This window comes from Procambarus clarkii, chromosome 46, assembly GCF_040958095.1.
Source record: "Procambarus clarkii isolate CNS0578487 chromosome 46, FALCON_Pclarkii_2.0, whole genome shotgun sequence".
Classification (NCBI taxonomy): domain Eukaryota; kingdom Metazoa; phylum Arthropoda; class Malacostraca; order Decapoda; family Cambaridae; genus Procambarus; species Procambarus clarkii.
The window spans coordinates 14,072,457-14,091,758 of record NC_091195.1 but is presented as its reverse complement, the minus strand read 5'-3'; the positions used below and the strand labels follow the sequence as shown (position 1 = coordinate 14,091,758).

General features: G+C 52.6%; 1 protein-coding gene across 2 annotated transcripts in view; it reads left to right on the top strand.

The window, feature by feature from the left end:
- Positions 1 to 15,437, top strand: part of LOC138350649 (uncharacterized) — a 116,346-nt gene extending 100,909 nt beyond the window's left edge. For both annotated transcript variants that reach the window (XM_069301708.1, XM_069301707.1), the window contains exon 4: positions 12,977 to 15,437. In XM_069301708.1, coding sequence (XP_069157809.1) covers positions 12,977 to 13,131 — 155 coding nt within the window. In that variant the 3' untranslated portion in view covers positions 13,132 to 15,437. The remainder of the gene's footprint in view (positions 1 to 12,976) is intronic.
- The last annotated feature ends 3,865 nt before the right edge of the window (positions 15,438 to 19,302 follow it).

The window sequence follows — 19,302 nt, the reverse complement described above, 5'->3', positions numbered from 1 at the left end:
CAGTTGTGTAGAGTAGTGTGTGATTGGTGGAGAGTGGTGAGTAAATGGTGGAGAGTGGTGAGTAAATGGTGGAGAGTGGTTAGTGGCAGTTGTGTAGAGTAGTGTGTGATTGGTGGAGAGTGGTGAGTAAATGGTGGAGAGTGGTGAGTGGCAGTTGTGGAGAGTGGTGAGTGGCAGTGGTGGAGAGTGGTGTGTGGCAGTGGTGGAGAGTGGTGTGTGAGTGGTGGAGAGTGGTGAGTGACAGTGGTGGAGAGTGGTGTGTGAGTGGTGGAGAGTGGTGAGTGGCAGTTGTGGAGAGTGGTGTGTGGCAGTGGTGGAAAGTGGTGAGTGGCAGTGGTGGAGAGTGGTGAGTGGCAGTGAATTAGAGTGGTGTGTGAGTGGTGGAGAGTGGTGTGTGAGTGGTGGAGAATGATGAGTGGCAGTGGTGGAGAGTGGTATGAGGCAGTGATGGAAAGTGGTGTCTGGCAGTGAATTAGAGTGGTGTGTGAGTGGTGGAGAGTGGTGAGTGGCAGTGGTGGAGAGTGGTGTGTGGCAGTGGTGGAGAGTAGTGATTGGCAGTGGTGGAGAGTGGCGAGTGGCAGTAGTGGAGAGTGGTGTGTGACAGTTGTGGAGAGTGGTGAGTCTCAGTGGTGGAGAGTGGTGTGTGAGTGGTGAGTGGCAGTGGTGGAGAGTGGTGTGTGGCAGTGGTGGAGAGTGGTGTGTGACAGTGGTGGAGAGTGGTGTGTGACAGTTGTGGAGAGTGGTGTGTGACAGTGATGGAGAGTGGTGTGTGGCAGTGGTGGAGAGTGGTGTGTAACAGTGGTGGAGAGTGGTGTGTGGCAGAGGTGGAGAGTGGTGTGTGGCAGTGGAGGAGAGTGGTGTGTGACAGTGATGGAGAGTGGTGTGTGACAGTGGTGGAGAGTGGTGTGTGACAGTGGTGGAGAGTGGTGTGTGACAGTTGTGGAGAGTGGTGTGTGACAGTGATGGAGAGTGGTGTGTGGCAGTGGTGTGAGTGGTGTGTAACAGTGGTGGAGAGTGGTGTGTGGCAGAGGTGGAGAGTGGTGTGTGGCAGTGGAGGAGAGTGGTGTGTGACAGTGATGGAGAGTGGTGTGTGACAGTGGTGGAGAGTGGTGTGTGACAGTGGTGGAGAGTGGTGTGTGGCAGTGATGGAGAGTGGTGTGTGACAGTGGTGGAGAGTGGTGTGTGACAGTGGTGGAGAGTGGTGTGTGACAGTGGCGGAGAGTGGTGAGTGGCAGTTGTGTAGAATAGTGTGTGATTGGTGGAGAGTGGTGAGTAAATGGTGGAGAGTGGTGTGTGGCAGTGGTGGAGAGTGGTGTGTGGCAGTGGTGGAGAGTGGTGTGTGACAGTGGTGGAGAGTGGTGTGTGACAGTTGTGGAGAGTGGTGTGTGACAGTGATGGAGAGTGGTGTGTGGCAGTGGTGGAGAGTGGTGTGTGACAGTGATGGAGAGTGGTGAGTGGCAGTTGTGGAGAGTGGTGAGTGGCAGTGGTGGAGAGTGGTATATGGCAGTGGTGGAGAGTGGTGAGTGGCAGTTGTGGAGAGTGGTGTGTGGCAGTGGTGGAGAATGGTGTGTGACAGTGGTGGAGAGTGGTGAGTGGCAGTTGTGTAGAGTGGTGTGTGACAGTGGTGGAGAGTGGTGTGTGGCAGTAGTGGAGAGTGGTGTGTGACAGTGGTGGAGAGTGGTGTGTGGCAGTGGTGGAGAGTGGTGTGTCGCAGTTTTGGAGAGTGGTGTGTGACAGTGGTGGAGAGTGGTGTGTGAGTGGTGGAGAGTGGTGTGTGAGTGGTGGAGAGTGGTGTGTGAGTGGTGGAGAGTGGTGTGTGAGTGGTGGAGAGTGGTGTGTGGCAGTGATGGAGAGTGGTGTGTGACAGTGGTGGAGAGTGGTGTGTGGCAGTGGTGGAGTGTAGTGTGTGACAGTGGTGGAGAGTGGTGTGTGGCAGTGGTGGAAAGTGGTGTGTGGCAGTAGTGGAGAGTGGTGTGTGGCATTGGTGGAGAGTGGTGTGTGACAGTGGTGGAGAGTGGTGTGTGACAGTGGTGGAGATTGGTGTGTGGCAGTAGTGGAGAGTGGTGTGTGGCAGTGGTGGGGAGTGGTGTGTGGCAGTGGTGGAGAGAGGTGTGTGACTGTGGTGGAGAGTGGTGTGTGGCAGTGGTGGAGAGTGGTGTGTGGCAGTAGTGGAGAGTGGTGTGTGGCAGTGGTGGAGAGTGGTGTGTGGCAGTGGTGGAGAGTGGTGTGTGGCAGTGGTGGAGAGTGGTGTGTGACAGTAGTGGAGAGTGGTGTGTGGCAGTGGTGGAGAGTGGTGTGTGGCAGTAGTGGAGAGTGGTGAGTGACAGTGGTGGAGATTGGTGAGGGACAGTGGTGAAGAGTGGTGTGTGGCAGTGGTGGAGAGTAGTGTGTGACAGTGGTCGAGAGTGGTGAGTGACAGTGGTATAGAGTGGTGAGTGACAGTGGTGTAGAGGGGTGAGGGGCAATGGTGGAGAGTGGTGAAGGGCAGTGGTGAAGAGTGGTGTGTGAGTTGTGGAGAGTGGTGTGTGGCAGTCGTGAAGAGTGGTGAGTGGCAGTTGTGGAGAGTGGTGTGTGGCAGTGGTGGAGAGTGGTGTGTGGCAGTGGTGGAGAGTGGTGTGTGGCAGTGGTGGAGAGTGGTGTGTGGCAGTGGTGGAGAGTGGTGAGAAGCAGTGGTGGAGAGTTGTGTGTGGAAGTAGTGGAGAGTGGTGTGTGGCAGTGGTGGAGAGTGGTGAGTGGCAGTGGTGGAGAGGGGTGAGTGGCAGTGGTGGAGAGGGGTGAGTGGCAGTGGTGGAGAGTGGTGTGTGAGTTGTGGAGAGTGCTGAGTGGCAGTGGTGGAGAATGGTGTGTGAGTGGTGGAGAGTCGTGAGTGACGTTGGTGGAGAGTGATGAGGGGCAGTGGTGGAGAGTGGTGTGTGAGTTGAGGAGAGTGATGAGTAGCAGTGGTGGAGAGTGGTGTGTGAGTGGTGGAGAGTGGTGAGTGACGTTGGAGGAGAGTGGTAAGAGGCAGTGATGGAGATTGGTGTGTGGTAGTGGTGGAGAGTGGTGTTGGCAGTGGTGGAGAGAGGCGAGTGGCAGTGGTGGAGAGTAGTGTGTGAGTGGTGGAGAATGATGAGTGGCAGTGGTGGAGAGTGGTATGAGGCAGTGATGGAGAGTGGTGTGTGGCAGTGGTGGAGAGTGGTGTGTGACAGTGGTGGAGAGTGGTGTGTGAGCGGTGGAGAGTGGTGAGTGGCACTAGTGGAGAGTGGTGTGTGGCAGTGGTGAAGAGGGGTGAGTGGCAGTGGTGGAGAGTTGTGTGTGGCAGTGGTGGAGAGTAGTGTGTGACAGTGGTGGAGAGTGGTGAGTAACAGTGGTGGAGAGTGGTATGAGGCAGTGATGGAGAGTGGTGTGTGGCAGTAGTGGAGAGTGGTGTGTGACAGTGGTGGAGAGTGGTGTTTGAACGGTGGAGAGTGGTGAGTGGCACTAGTGGAGAGGGGTGAGTGGCAGTGGTGAAGAGGGGTGAGTGGCAGTGGTGGAGAGTTGTGTGTGGCAGTGGTGGAGAGTAGTGTGTGACAGTGGTGGAGAGTGGTGAGTAACAGTGGTGGAGAGTGGTGAGGGGCAGTTGTGAAGAGTGGTGTGTGGCAGTGGTGGAGAGTGGTGTTTGACAGTAATGGAGAGTGGTGAGTGACAGTGGTGGAGAGTGGTGAGTGACAGTGATGGAGAGTGGTGAGTGACAGTGGTGGAGAGTGGTGAGGGGCAGTGGTGGAGAGTGGTGTGTGAGCGGTGGAGAGTGGTGAGTGGCACTAGTGGAGAGTGGTGTGTGGCAGTGGTGGAGAGGGGTGAGTGGCAGTGGTGGAGAGTTGTCTGTGGCAGTGGTGGAGAGTAGTGTGTGACAGTGGTGGAGAGTGGTGAGTAACAGTGGTGGAGAGTGGTGAGTGACAGTGGTGGAGAGTGGTGAGTGACAGTGAAAGAGAGTGGTGAGTGACAGTGGTGGAGAGTGGTGAGGGGCAGTGGTGGAGAGTGTTGAGGGGCAGTGGTGGAGAGTGGTGTGTGAGTGGTGAAGAGTGGTGAGTGGCAGTTGTGGAGAGTGGTGAGTGGCAATGGTGGAGAGTGGTGTGTGAGTGGTGGAGAGTGGTGAGGGGCAGTGGTGGAGGGTGGTGAGGGGCAGTGGTGGAGGGTGGTGAGGGGCAGTTGTGAAGAGTGGTGTGTGGCAGTGGTGGAGAGTGGTGTGTGACAGTGGTGGAGAGTGGTGAGTGACAGTGGTGGAGAGTGGTGAGTGACAGTGATGGAGAGTGGTGAGTGACAGTGGTGGAGAGTGGTGAGGGGCAGTGGTGGAGAGTGGTGAGGGGCAGTGGTGGAGAGTGGTGTGTGAGTGGTGAAGAGTGGTGAGTGGCAGTTGTGGAGAGTGGTGAGTGGCAGTTGTGGAGAGGGATGAGGGGCAGTGGTGGAGAGTGGTGTGTGAGTGGTGGTGAGTGGTGAGTGGCAGTGGTGGAGAGTGGTGTGTGACAGTGGTGGAGAGTGGTGAGTGGCAGTGGTGGAGAGTGGTGTGTGACAGTGGTGGAGAGTGGTGTGTGACAGTGGTGGAGAGTGGTGTGTGACAGTGGTGGAGAGTGGTGAGTGGCAGTGGTGGAGAGTGGTGTGTAACAGTGGTGGAGAGTGGTGAGTGGCAGTGGTGGAGAGTGGTGTGTGACAGTGGTGGAGAGTGGTGAGTGGCAGTGGTGGAGAGTGGTGTGTGAGTGGTGGTGAGTGGTGTGTGGCAGTGGTGGAGAGTGGTGAGTGGCAGTGGTGGAGAGTGGTGTGTGACAGTGGTGGAGAGTGGTGAGTGGCAGTGGTGGAGAGTGGTGAGTGGCAGTGGTGGAGAGTGGTGTGTGGCAGTGGTGGAGAGTGGTGAGTGGCAGTGGTGGAGAGTGGTGAGTGGCAGTGATGGAGAGTGGTGTGTGAGTGGTGGAGAGTGGTTAGTGGCAGTGGTGGAGAGTGGTGTGTGGCAGTGGTGGAGAGTGGTGAGAGGCAGTGGTGGAGAGTGGTGTGTGGCAGTGGTGGAGAGTGGTGTGTGGCAGTGGTGGAGAGTGGTGTGTGAGTGGTGGAGAGTGGTGAGTGACAGTGGTGGAGAGTGGTGTGTGAGTGGTGGAGAGTGGTGAGTGGCAGTGGTGGAGAGTGGTGTGTGGCAGTGGTGGAAAGTGGTGAGTGGCAGTGGTGGAGAGTGGTGAGTGGCAGTGAATTAGATTGGTGTGTGAGTGGTGGAGAGTGGTGTGTGAGTGGTGGAGAATGATGAGTGGCAGTGGTGGAGAGTGGTATGAGGCAGTGATGGAAAGTGGTGTCTGGCAGTGAATTAGAGTGGTGTGTGAGTGGTGGAGAGTGGTGAGTGGCAGTGGTGGAGAGTGGTGTGTGGCAGTGGTGGAGAGTAGTGATTGGCAGTGGTGGAGAGTGGCGAGTGGCAGTAGTGGAGAGTGGTGTGTGACAGTTGTGGAGAGTGGTGAGTGGCAGTGGTGGAGAGTGGTGTGTGAGTGGTGAGTGGCAGTGGTGGAGAGTGGTGTGTGGCAGTGGTGGAGAGTGGTGTGTGACAGTGATGGAGAGTGGTGTGTGGCAGTGGTGGAGAGTGGTGTGTGACAGTGGTGGAGAGTGGTGTGTGACAGTGGTGGAGAGTGGTGTGTGACAGTGGTGGAGAGTGGTGTGTGACAGTGGTGGAGAGTGGTGTGTGACAGTTGTGGAGAGTGGTGTGTGACAGTGATGGAGAGTGGTGTGTGGCAGTGGTGGAGAGTGGTGTGTGGCAGTGGTGGAGAGAGGTGTGTGACAGTTGTGGAGAGTGGTGTGTGACAGTGGTGAAGAGTGGTGTGTGACAGTGATGGAGAGTGGTGTGTGACAGTGATGGAGAGTGGTGTGTGACAGTGGTGGAGAGTGGTCTTTGACAGTGGTGGAGAGTGGTGTGTGACAGTTGTGGAGAGTGGTGTGTGACAGTGGTGGAGAGTGGTGTGTGACAGTTGTGGAGAGTGGTGTGTGGCAGTGGTGGAGAGTGGTGTGTGACAGTGGTGGAGAGTGGTGTGTGACAGTGATGGAGAGTTGTGTGTGACAGTGATGGAGAGTGGTGTGTGACAGTGGTGGAGAGTGGTGTTTGACAATGGTGGAGAGTGGTGTGTCACAGTTGTGGAGAGTGGTGTGTGACAGTGATGGAGAGTGGTGTGGGGCAGTGGTGGAGAATGGTGTGTGGCAGTAGTGGAGAGTGGTGTGTGGCAGTGGTGGAGAGTGGTGCGTGACAGTGGTGGAGAGTGGTGTGTGACAGTGGTGCAGAGTGGTGTGTGACAGTGGTGGAGAGTGGTGAGTGGCAGTTGTGTAGAGTGGTGTGTGACAGTGGTGGAGAGTGGTGTGTGGCAGTGGTGGAGAGTGGTGTGTGGCAGTGGTGGAGAGTGGTGTGTGGCAGTGGTGGAGAGTGGTGTGTGACAGTGGTGGAGAGTGGTGTGTGACAGTGGTGGAGAGTGGTGTGTGACAGTGGTGGAGAGTGGTGTGTGGCAGTAGTGGAGAGTGGTGTGTGACAGTGGTGGAGAGTGGTGTGTGACAGTGGTGGAGAGTGGTGTGTGACAGTGGTGGAGAGTGGTGTGTGGCAGTGGTGGAGAGTGGTGTGTGACAGTGGTGGAGAGTGGTGTGTGACAGTGGTGGAGAGTGGTGTGTGACAGTGGTGGAGAGTGGTGTGTGACAGTTGTGGAGAGTGGTGTGTGACAGTGATGGAGAGTGGTGTGTGGCAGTGGTGGAGAGTGGTGTGTGGCAGTGGTGGAGAGTGGTGTGTGACAGTTGTGGAGAGTGGTGTGTGACAGTGGTGGAGAGTGGTGTGTGACAGTGATGGAGAGTGGTGTGTGACAGTGATGGAGAGTGGTATATGGCAGTGGTTGAGAGTGGTGAGTGGCAGTTGTGGAGAGTGGTGAGTGGCAGTGGTGGAGAGTGGTGTGTGGCAGTGGTGGAGAGTGGTGAGTGGCAGTTGTGTAGAGTAGTGTGTGATTGGTGGAGAGTGGTGAGTAAATGGTGGAGAGTGGTGAGTGGCAGTTGTGGAGAGTGGTGAGTGGCAGAGGTGGAGAGTGGTGAGTGGCAGTTGTGGAGAGTGGTGAGTGGCAGAGGTGGAGAGTGGTATATGGCAGTGGTGGAGAGTGGTGAGTGGCAGTTGTGTAGAGTGGTGTGTACCAGTGGTGGAGAGTGGTGTGTGGCAGTGGTGGAGAGGGGTGTATGACAGTGGTGGAGAGTGGTGTGTGACAGTGGTGGAGAATGGAGTGTGGAAGTGGTGGAGAGTTGTGAGTGGCAGTGGTGGAGAGTGGTGAGTTAATGGTGGAGAGTGGTGAGTGGCAGTTGTGGAGAGTGGTGAGTGGCAGTGGTGGAGAGTGGTTTGTACCAGTGGTGGAGAGTGGTGTGTGGCAGTGGTGGAGAGGGGTGTATGACAGTGGTGGAGAGTGGTGTGTGACAGTGGTGGAGAATGGAGTGTGGAAGTGGTGGAGAGTTGTGAGTGGCAGTGGTGGAGAGTGGTGTGTGGCAGTGGTGGCGAGTGGTGTGTGACAGTGGTGGAGAGTGGTGTGTGACAGTGGTGGGGAGTGGTGTGTGGTAGTAGTGGAGAGTGGTGTGTGACAGTGGTGGAGAGTGGTGTGTGACAGTGGTGGAGAGTGGTGTGTGTCAGTGGTGGAGAGTGGTGTGTGTCAGTGGTGGAGAGTGGTGTGTGACAGTGGTGGAGAGTGGTGTGTGACAGTGGTGGAGAGTGGTGTGTGTCAGTGGTGGAGAGTGGTGTGTGTCAGTGGTGGAGAGTGGTGTGTGACAGTGGTGGAGAGTGGTGTGTGACAGTGGTGGAGAGTGGTGTGTGACAGTGGTGGAGAGTGGTGTGTGTCAGTGGTGGAGAGTGGTGTGTGACAGTGGTGGAGAGTGGTGTGTGACAGTGGTGGAGAGTGGTGAGTGACAGAGATGGAGAGTGGTATGTGACAGTGGTGGAGAGTGGTGTGTGGCAGTGGTGGAGAGTGGTGAGTGACAGTGGTGGAGAGTGGTGTGTGGCTGTGGTGGAGAGTCGTGTGTGACAGTGGTGGAGAGTGGTGTGTGTCAGTGGTGGAGAGTGGTGTGTGTCAGTGATGGAGAGTGGTGTTTGACAGTGGTGGAGAGTGGTGTGTGACAGTGGTGGAGAGTGGTGTGTGACAGTGGTGGAGAGTGGTGTGTGACAGTGGTGGAGAGTGGTGTGTGACAGTGGTGGAGAGTGGTGTGTGTCAGTGGTGGAGAGTGGTGTGTGTCAGTGGTGGAGAGTGGTGTGTGACAGTGGTGGAGAGTGGTGTGTGACAGTGGTGGAGAGTGGTGTGTGGCAGTGGTGGAGAGTGGTGTGTGACAGTGGTGGAGAGTGGTGTGTGACAGTGGTGGAGAGTGGTGTGTGTCAGTGGTGGAGAGTGGTGTGTGACAGTGGTGGAGAGTGGTGTGTGACAGTGGTGGAGAGTGGTGTGTGGCAGTGGTGGAGAGTGGTGTGTGACAGTGGTGGAGAGTGGTGTGTGACAGTGGTGGAGAGTGGTGTGTGACAGTGATGGAGAGTGGTGTGTGACAGTGGTGGAGAGTGGTGTGTGACAGTGATGGAGAGTGGTGTGTGACAGTGGTGGAGAGTGGTGTGTGTCAGTGGTGGAGAGTGGTGTGTGACAGTGGTGGAGAGTGGTGTGTGACAGTGGTGGAGAGTGGTGTGTGACAGTGGTGGAGAGTGGTGTGTGGCAGTGGAGGAGAGTGGTGTGTGACAGTGGTGGAGAGCGGTGTGTGGCAGTGGTGGAGAGTGGTGTGTGGCAGTGGTGGAGAGTGGTGTGTGGCAGTGGTGGAGAGTGGTGTGTGACAGTGGAGGAGAGTGGTGTGTGGCAGTGGTGGAGAGTGGAGAGTGACAGTGGTGGTGAGTGGTGAGTGGCAGTGGTGGAGAGTAGTAGTGATACTACCCTTCTCCTCCTGCTCCTCCTCTGCACCACTACCCTCCTCCTCCTCTGCACTACTACCCTCCTCCTCCTCTGCACCACTACCCTCCTCTTCCTCTGCACCCCTACCCTCCTCCTCCTCCGCACCACTACCCTCTTCCTCTGCACCACTACCCTCCTCCTCCTCTGCGCCACTACCTTCCTCTACCTCTGCACAACAACCCTCCTCCTCTGCACCACTACACTCCTCCTCTGCACTATTACCCTCCTCCTACTCTGCACCACTACCCTCCTCCTCTGCACCACTACCCTCCTCCTCCTCTTCACCACTACCCTCCTCCTCCTCTGCACCACTACCATCCTCTTCTGCACCACTACCCTCCTCCTCTTCACCACTACCCTCCTCCTCCTCTGCACCACTACCCTCCTCCTCCTCTGCACCACTACCCTCCTCTTCCTCTTCACCACTACCCTCCACCTCTGCACCACTACCCTCCTCCTCCTCTGCACCACTACCCTCCTTTTCTGCACCACTACTCTCCTCCTCCTCTGCACCACTACCCTCCTCTTCCTCTGCACCACTACCCTCCTCCTCTGCACCACTACCCTCTTCCTCTGCACCACTACCCTCCTCCTCTGCACCACTACCCTCCTCCTCTGCACCACTACCCTCCTCCTCCTCTGCACCACTACCCTCCTCCTCCTCTGCACCACTACCCTCCTCCTCCTCTGCACCACTACCCTCCTCCTCCTCTGCACCACTACTCTCTTCTGCACCACTACCCTCCTTCTCCTCCTCTGCACCACTACCCTCCTCCTCTGCACCACTACCCTCCTCTTCTGCACCACTACCCTCCTCCTCCTCTGCACCACAACCCTCCTCCTCCTCTGCACCACTACCCTCCTCCTCCTCTGCACCACTACCCTTCTCCTCTGCACCACCACCCTCCTGCTCCTCTGCACCACTACCCTCCTCCTCCTCTGCACCATTACCCTCCTCCTCTGCACCACTACCCTCCTCCTCTGCACCACTACCCTCCTCCTCTGCACTATTACCCTCCTCCTACTCTGCACCACTACCCTCCTCCTCCTCTGCACCATTACCCTCCTTTTCTGCACCACTACCCTCCTCCTCCTCTGCACCACTACCCTCCTCTTCCTCTGCACCACTACCCTCCTCCTCTGCACCACTACCCTCTTCCTCTGCACCACTACCCTCCTCCTCTGCACTACTACCCTCCTCCTACTCTGCACCATTACCCTCCTCCTCCTCTGCACCAATACCCTCCTCCTCTGCATCACTACCCTCCTCCTCCTGTGCACTACTACCCTCCTCCTCTGCACCACTACCCTCCTCCTCCTCTGCACCACTACCCTCCTCCTCCTCCTCTGCACCACTACCCTCCTCCTCTGCACCACTACCCTCCTTCTCCTCTGCACCAGTACCCTCCTCCTCTGCACCACTACCCTCCTCCTCTGCACCACTACCCTCCTCTTCTGCACCACTACCCTCCTCCTCCTCTGCACCACAACCCTCCTCCTCCTCTGCACCACTACCCTCCTCCTCCTCTGCACCACTACCCTTCTCCTCTGCACCACTACCCTCCTCCTCCTCTGCACCACTACCCTCCTCCTCCTCTGCACCATTACCCTCCTCCTCTGCACCACTACCCTCCTCCTCTGCACCACTACCCTCCTCCTCTGCACTATTACCCTCCTCCTACTCTGCACCACTACCCTCCTCCTCCTCTGCACCATTACCCTCCTTTTCTGCACCACTACCCTCCTCCTCCTCTGCACCACTACCCTCCTCTTCCTCTGCACCACTACCCTCCTCCTCTGCACCACTACCCTCCTCCTCCTCTGCACCACTACTCTCTTCTGCACCACTACCCTCCTTCTCCTCCTCTGCACCACTACCCTCCTCCTCTGCACCACTACCCTCCTCTTCTGCACCACTACCCTCCTCCTCCTCTGCACCACAACCCTCCTCCTCCTCTGCACCACTACCCTCCTCCTCCTCTGCACCACTACCCTTCTCCTCTGCACCACCACCCTCCTGCTCCTCTGCACCACTACCCTCCTCCTCCTCTGCACCATTACCCTCCTCCTCTGCACCACTACCCTCCTCCTCTGCACCACTACCCTCCTCCTCTGCACTATTACCCTCCTCCTACTCTGCACCACTACCCTCCTCCTCCTCTGCACCATTACCCTCCTTTTCTGCACCACTACCCTCCTCCTCCTCTGCACCACTACCCTCCTCTTCCTCTGCACCACTACCCTCCTCCTCTGCACCACTACCCTCTTCCTCTGCACCACTACCCTCCTCCTCTGCACTACTACCCTCCTCCTACTCTGCACCATTACCCTCCTCCTCCTCTGCACCAATACCCTCCTCCTCTGCATCACTACCCTCCTCCTCCTGTGCACTACTACCCTCCTCCTCTGCACCACTACCCTCCTCCTCCTCTGCACCACTACCCTCCTCCTCCTCCTCTGCACCACTACCCTCCTCCTCTGCACCACTACCCTCCTTCTCCTCTGCACCAGTACCCTCCTCCTCTGCACCACTACCCTCCTCCTCTGCACCACTACCCTCCTCTTCTGCACCACTACCCTCCTCCTCCTCTGCACCACAACCCTCCTCCTCCTCTGCACCACTACCCTCCTCCTCCTCTGCACCACTACCCTTCTCCTCTGCACCACTACCCTCCTGCTCCTCTGCACCACTACCCTCCTCCTCCTCTGCACCATTACCCTCCTCCTCTGCACCACTACCCTCCTCCTCTGCACCACTACCCTCCTCCTCTGCACTATTACCCTCCTCCTACTCTGCACCACTACCCTCCTCCTCCTCTGCACCATTACCCTCCTTTTCTGCACCACTACCCTCCTCCTCCTCTGCACCACTACCCTCCTCTTCCTCTGCACCACTACCCTCCTCCTCTGCACTACTACCCTCCTCCTACTCTGCACCATTACCCTCCTCCTCCTCTGCACCAGTACCCTCCTCCTCTGCATCACTACCCTCCTCTTCCTGTGCACTACTACCCTCCTCCTCTGCACCACTACCCTCCTCCTCCTCTGCACCACTACCCTCCTCCTCCTCTGCACCACTACCCTCCTTCTCCTCTGCACCAGTACCCTCCTCCTCTGCACCACTACCCTCCTCCTCTGCACCACTACCCTCCTCTTCTGCACCACTACCCTCCTCCTCGATTCTCTGCACCACAACCCTCCTCCTCCTCCTCTGCACCACTACCCTCCTCCTCCTCTGCACCACTACCCTCCTCCTCCTCTGCACCACTACCCTCCTCCTCTGCACCACTACCCTCCTTCTCCTCTGCACCAGTACCCTCCTCCTCTGCACCACTACCCTCCTCCTCTGCACCACTACCCTCCTCTTCTGTACCACTACCCTCCTCCTCCTCTGCACCACAACCCTCCTCCTCCTCTGCACCACTACCCTCCTCCTCCTCTGCACCACTACCCTTCTCCTCTGCACCACTACCCTCCTGCTCCTCTGCACCACTACCCTCCTCCTCCTCTGCACCACTACCCTCCTCCTCCTCTGCACCACTACCCTCCTCCTCCTCTGCACCACTACCCTCCTCCTCCTCTGCACCACTACTCTCTTCTGCACCACTAGTCTCCTTCTCCTCCTCTGCACCACTACTCTCCTCCTCTGCACCACTACCCGCCTCCTCCTCTGCACCACTTCGCTCCTCCTCTGTACCACTACCCTCCTCCTCCTCTGCACCACTACTCTCCTCCTCTGCACCACTACCCTCCACGTCTGCACCACTACCCTTCTCCTCCTGTGCACCACTACTCTCCTCCTCTTCACCACTACCCTCCTCCTCTGCACCATTACCCTCCTCCTCCTCCTCTGCACCACTACCCTCCTCCTCTGCAAGTCTACAATTCTCCTCGTTAAGAGATGGGTGTGAGGTGTAGCCAGGTGTGGGCTTCAGTTTTTACTTTTATCTACAGGTGTGGGTGGTGAGGGTAGCCAGGTGTGGGCTTCAATGTTCCCTCTTATCTACAGGTGTAGGTGGGGAGAGTTGCCAGGTGTGGGCTTCAATGTTCCCTCTCATCTACAGGTGTGGGTGGGGAGAGACTCCTGCGAGGACTTCACCGGAGGGGCGTCACTGGCCGTAGCCTTTGGATTATTATCCAGGACAGTGAGGAGAACAAGAAGTACCTCGAAGAGCTCGGTGCGTCGCTTAACAATTTTAATAATGTTAAAATATGGTAGATTGTTGAGACCTGCCTCACGAGACCAATGTAGATGTACAGTAATCTACAGATGTACATGTGTAGATGTACAGTAATCTACAGATGTACATGTGTAGATGTACAGTAATCTACAGATGTACATGTGTAGATGTACAGTAATCTACAGATGTACATGTGTAGATGTACAGTAATCTACAGATGTACATGTGTAGATGTACAGTAATCTACAGATGTACATGTGTAGATGTACAGTAATCTACAGATGTACAGTAATCTACAGATGTACAGTAATCTACAGATGTACAGTAATCTACAGATGTACATGTGTAGATGTACAGTAATCTACAGATGTACATGTGTAGATGTACAGTAAGATGTACATGATGTACTCCAGATGTACTCCTTTCATCAAAATATGTGGTTCGTATTTGGTGTAATTCTTGTGCCAACCCGCAGATCTTGATGTTGCAACTGCTGTGTACTGGTCACTATATATCTTCTGCATTGCTCTATTGCTAATTACTTTCTTAATCTGTGATAGACTCTGTGGTATGTAAATGTCTACATTTCTTCTCTTAGTTGCAAGTTTTGCAGCATCGTCTGCAATGTCATTTCCAGTTATTCCCATGTGACTTGGCACCCAGTTGCCAGTACCCAACGACCTTCATGTTCCAGTGTTTGCATTTTAGTATGCTGGTGGAATGAATGAGTTTTTGTATGCTGGTGGAATGAATGAGTTTTTGTATGCTGGTGGTATGAATGAGTTTTTGTTTTGATGATAGTGAGAATGAGTTTTGGTATACGTTGTTTGTATGAGTTTTGGCATGTTGGAGGTATGAATGTATTTTATTGTGCTGGTGGTACCTTCCTTGAGGTTACCTTGAGGCCGTTTAGGGCCTTACCGTCCCCGCGGCCCGGTCCTCGACCAGGCCTCCTCGTTGCTGGACAGGTTAACCAGGTTGTTGGACGCGGCTGCTAGCAGACTGTCGTATGAATCACAGCCTGGTTGATCAGAGCTTATCAAGTTCTCTCTTGAACACTGTGAGAGATCGGGTAGTTATACCCCTTATGTGTAGAAGGTATAGATAAGCAGCCTTCCAGTCTGTAGTGGAAGGTATAGATAAGCAGCCTTCCAGTCTGTAGTGGAAGGTATAGATAAGCAGCCTTCCAGTCTGTAGTGGAAGGTATAGATAAGCAGCCTTCCAGTCTGTAGTGGAAGGTATAGATAAGCAGCCTTCCAGTCTGTAGTGGAAGGTATAGATAAGCAGCCTTCCAGTCTGTAGTGGAAGATATAGATAAGCAACCTTTCAGTCTGTAGTGGAAGGTATAGATAAGCAGCCTTCCAGTCTGTAGTGGAAGATATAGATAAGCAACCTTTCAGTCTGTAGTGGAAGGTATAGATAAGCAGCCTTCCAGTCTGTAGTGGAAGGTATAGATAAGCAGCCTTCCAGTCTGTAGTGGAAGATATAGATAAGCAGCCTTCCAGTCTGTAGTGGAAGGTATAGATAAGCAACCTTTCAGTCTGTAGTGGAAGGTATAGATAAGCAGCCTTCCAGTCTGTAGTGGAAGGTATAGATAAGCAGCCTTCCAGTCTGTAGTGGAAGGTATAGATAAGCAGCCTTCCAGTCTGTAGTAAAAGGTATAGATAAGCAGCCTTCCAGTCTGTAGTGGAAGGTATAGATAAGTATTTGTCTCCTGATTTTATGAATAAGTTTTGGTATGTAATTGATATATTAGCATTTTCTACACTTTATTATCAATATGACTTTCTTTACTATTGTTTATTGGATCACTATTATTAGTTTTGGGTCTTTATTTGTTACGAGATCTTAGTTATTGTAACATTTTAGGGATTTTAAACATTTGGGAATTTTTGTCTGACTTTAGTCTGTCTTAACCTTATTATCCTCAAGATCAAGCAGGAGCATATATACACCTGTGTTATTGTAAGTTGCTTAATGTACAACTAAATACAGTAAGTTGCCGACTGTAACTTACAATTATGCATTAAGCAGCTAACCGTATATGTACTTTCATATTATCAGTATCCTATTGTAAACTTGCTCTAATACAGTAGGAAGCCTTTTGGGCACTTACTTTATTACAGTAAGTAACGTACTGTACTGTACTGTTCAAGTAGTTTAATACAGTAAGTGTCCTTCTACACACTTAAATGAACAATTTCTTTAGTAAAGAAACTACCATATGTACGCCTGCTTTGATACTGTAAGTAGTACTGTACTATATTTTATATAGTAAAGTACTACAACTATTAAAGTCAATACATGCATTATTTGAAATACAGTAACATATAACTTTAAACAATATAAACACTTTTATTTGCCCTCATTTTCTGAGGTCTGTTGTTTGGAGGTATTAACTTGCTAGTGGTATATGATATGACTTTTTCAACAGAAACAGAGTAAGACAAATCCGAGTGGTAAACGTTGCCAATGGTCCTTAGGACTCTGGCCTGAGACCTGTCTTGTTTAAAGTATATAAACCACGTAGATAAAAAATAAATTAATTTTCTTAATAAATTAAGAAAAACTTAATACGATACAAGAAGACTTAGGCTTTTAAAATTTAACAAAACTTTTGCATGTGCTGGTCAAAACTGTTTATGCTCAGTTTAATATTACGTTGACTTTCCTTTAAATGACTGGAGAGGAAAGTCTCATTTTGATAATTTTCTCAAATTCTTCACCTTCATTATACCTCACTATCAAACTGTTGCTGCTGACAGTGAGAACAGTAACCAACCTTAAAACATTTAAACTGGCAGAAAGCCACTATTGCTGACCTAAAAAAGCTTAGTGTCTGTTTAACAGAAAACTTGATAATATTCATATATCAATTATTGCAACTGTCAACACAAATCTTCAGTGTAATATCTATCAAAACAGTTTCAATTACTCTTTTTTTTCATCTGTTGTCAGTGCTGTTTAAGGAAGGGGAGAGAGAATCCTTCTAAAAAACTAATAGAAGTAGTATGCCTGGTTGGAATTGTCACGTTAAAGAATTCCAAATTACATCTATTATTGGGATACTCTGTGGCAAGATGCTGGGTGTCCCAGAGATGGCTGGGATACTCTGTGGCAAGATGCTGGGTGCCCCAGAGATGGCTGGGATACCCTGTGGCAAGATGCTGGGTGTCCCAGAGATGGCTGCCTGTCCCAGACCAGACCAAGAACTAGTGCTCTGACCATCATATTATCAACAGGATTTAAGACAAAACAAATATTTTACAATCAAAGGATTTCTGATTGCCTTAAAAGACAAAACGGTTTATGAATTTCGCGAAGAAATTATAAAATTATGAGAGAGAAAGGAACGTCGTTGAAGATTCCTCTGGGCCTGTATTACATGTAATACTTTCAGAGATAAGTATTCTACACTATACAGCAGCGCTGTATACAGGACACGAGACTTAACCTGACCTTACAGCAAAATGATGTCCAAATAAACCCATCCGCATCCTTCCCCCTTCCACCTCCTCCTCATTCTCTCCCTGCCTGTACCACAACACTCCACACACACACTCACACAATACACAATGCACAACCTACTAATCATAGAATTAAGATGTGAATAAGGATGTCTTTCTAAACTGTTTCTACCTCTTGTTTTTCGCCATTCCAAACGATCATTCCCGAGCGGTAGCCAAAACTGGGTTCTTGAAATTCTCGCGAAGGTTTGATCGGGCAACTAACAGCCTTGTAGCAGGCTTAGGCTATCGATAGGTTCAATTACCAACTGTTCAAGTAGCTCTAGTTGCCTAACAACTAGAAGTTAACGGCCTCGGCTGAACTAACACCCATCAGCCACTTAGTCTTCCAAGACACAACACAAACATCCACCTTAGTACAGATTAGACTAGGCTTCCTGGCCCCACAAGGTCATGGCGGCCAAAGTCAGCTTCACTGACGAATCTGGCCAGATTCGTTCTCCAGCCCAACTACTTGAAGTAATTCATGAGATCACCCAGATTACCTACAAAAAATGTGTTCAAAATAACTACTGGAGCCATCTTGTTTGTACACAATGCAGACCTTCCAGAACTCCTTTCGACCGACAGTCTGAACAAACTATTAGAGAAGGGGATCACAGTCTATACCCCGGCCAACTTCCAAGCCAAACGCACTATCTTTGTACATAGGATCCATGACATCATCATGGATCACTCAGTTGACGAGATATCTGCAGAAATCTGGAGAAAAAACAGGGATATTAAATTAATTCAGGCCCACTGGTTTACAACTCAATCCCACAACTACCAAGTACTGAAGCTATTTCTGGCTTCACCGGAGCAAGCAGCACAAGTCTGCTACCTTGGTTTTTCTGCATTTGGCATCAGGTCTGGCCCTGACCAAATCACCTTACAGAGGTTTCACAAGCTCAAACAATGCTTCCAGTATGACCACTATTCTAGTGCATGCAACATTGAAATCCCCAAGTGCAGCAGGTGGGCAGGGGAACACAACTACAGGGAATGCACAAGCCAAACACCCAAGTGAGCACAATGCAATGGTGCACACATTGCTATATCTTATTTGTGTCCTCAAAGACAGGATGCAATCAAGCAAGCAAGGGAAACGGTGACCACAGCCCGTCAACAAGCAACAATCACCATTCTTGCCCCTCCACCACCAGTAGACGCCTGGGGTAACCCCAACCAATAACAGGCCCAATTCCCAGGGTTGCAGGCCCAGTCGGTCGCCCAAGGGAAACACCAAAGCAACCAACACCTCAATAACTCCACAGTTATACCAGGGCAAACCCAGAACCATCCACAACAGGCCTCAACATCTAACTTTCTCGCAACAAACCCCGATCCTAATCCCATCTTAGGAGCTAAACTCCTAACATTTGCCCAAATCACATTTCCAAACAACCCAGTGAAGCTCCTGGATTTCTGGAACTCACTCAGGATGGACAATGGCCTGTCCCCTGTCCACATGCCCGAGGACTCGCTGGCCTACCTTTCTCCTAACAACACAACAGCCGCCGGCCAGGCCTAAGCACAACCCAACAACTCCAACCCAAGTACTCTCCACCCCCAGGCCTCATCCAACGCTCAAGAGACACCAAACTCCCAGAATCACCCCGGCCCCTCCACCCCGACAAACTAGCAAACACCCAGGTCCACCATTCCTACAGTAGTCCCAGACAGGATTATACTCAAAGCCCTCACAAGCACCCTTGCCATAAGAAACCCTAGACGCAATCAGCGCCTCACACACCGCAGTTCCACACACCATTGTTCTAAGAGGCTCAGGGCCAACACTAGCAGCCGAAGCTCATCCCCTGAGGACAGGGTAAGGGCAAGCAACCCCCCTAATACTCCATCTGTGAGTGACTCTAGCACTACAGACGTGGACATCGAGAACAGTAGCGACAACAAAGACCTCTCAATTGCACAGCAACGTGTGGAAAACCTCATCCAACCTCCTGCCGGAACCAGGAACATGATAGCTGGCCCAAAAGACCTATCCTCCCCCTACACACACATCAGAAGCCAACCCGAAGTTAACAACACTGGCACTCGAGCCAAACAAACACATACGACTCACAACCAATAATGAGGATCACCATTCTTCAAGTGAATATCAGACTCTACTTCAACAACAGATACTTCCTCACCCTGGAGGTAGCCAGACTTAACCCAGATATTATCTTACTCAATGAAACAGCGGTTAGACAGGACCAGCACATCTCTCTTTGGGGATATTCTACTATGGAGGTCAACAGGGGGATGCACAGTGGGATGGCAATCCTAATAAAGAGAAGGCTTTCCTACCGCCCCATCCTCATAGAAGATGACCACTTCCTTGCAATAGAATTCACCACCTCACACGGCCCCCTAATCGTCTGCATCGCATACCTACCCCCAAGACTCGCTTACCTTCCCTCTATCCCACTCAACAGGCTGCTCGACAGGACACTCCCAACTATAATTGCATGAGACCTGAAAGCCCACCACCACCAAGCCCCATTCAACGTTCCTACCAGAGCAGACCTAAAGGGCAGACAGCTCTTTAGTTTAATGCAAAACAGAGACCTCTCCATCGAAGGTCCCCACTTCAAGACATTCTTTGCTGGCAATGTGAGTGGCACCCCTGACATATTACTGACCAACAGAGACTGTGACGTGTTCCACAGCAGGGTGACCCCCAGGCAAGAACATGGT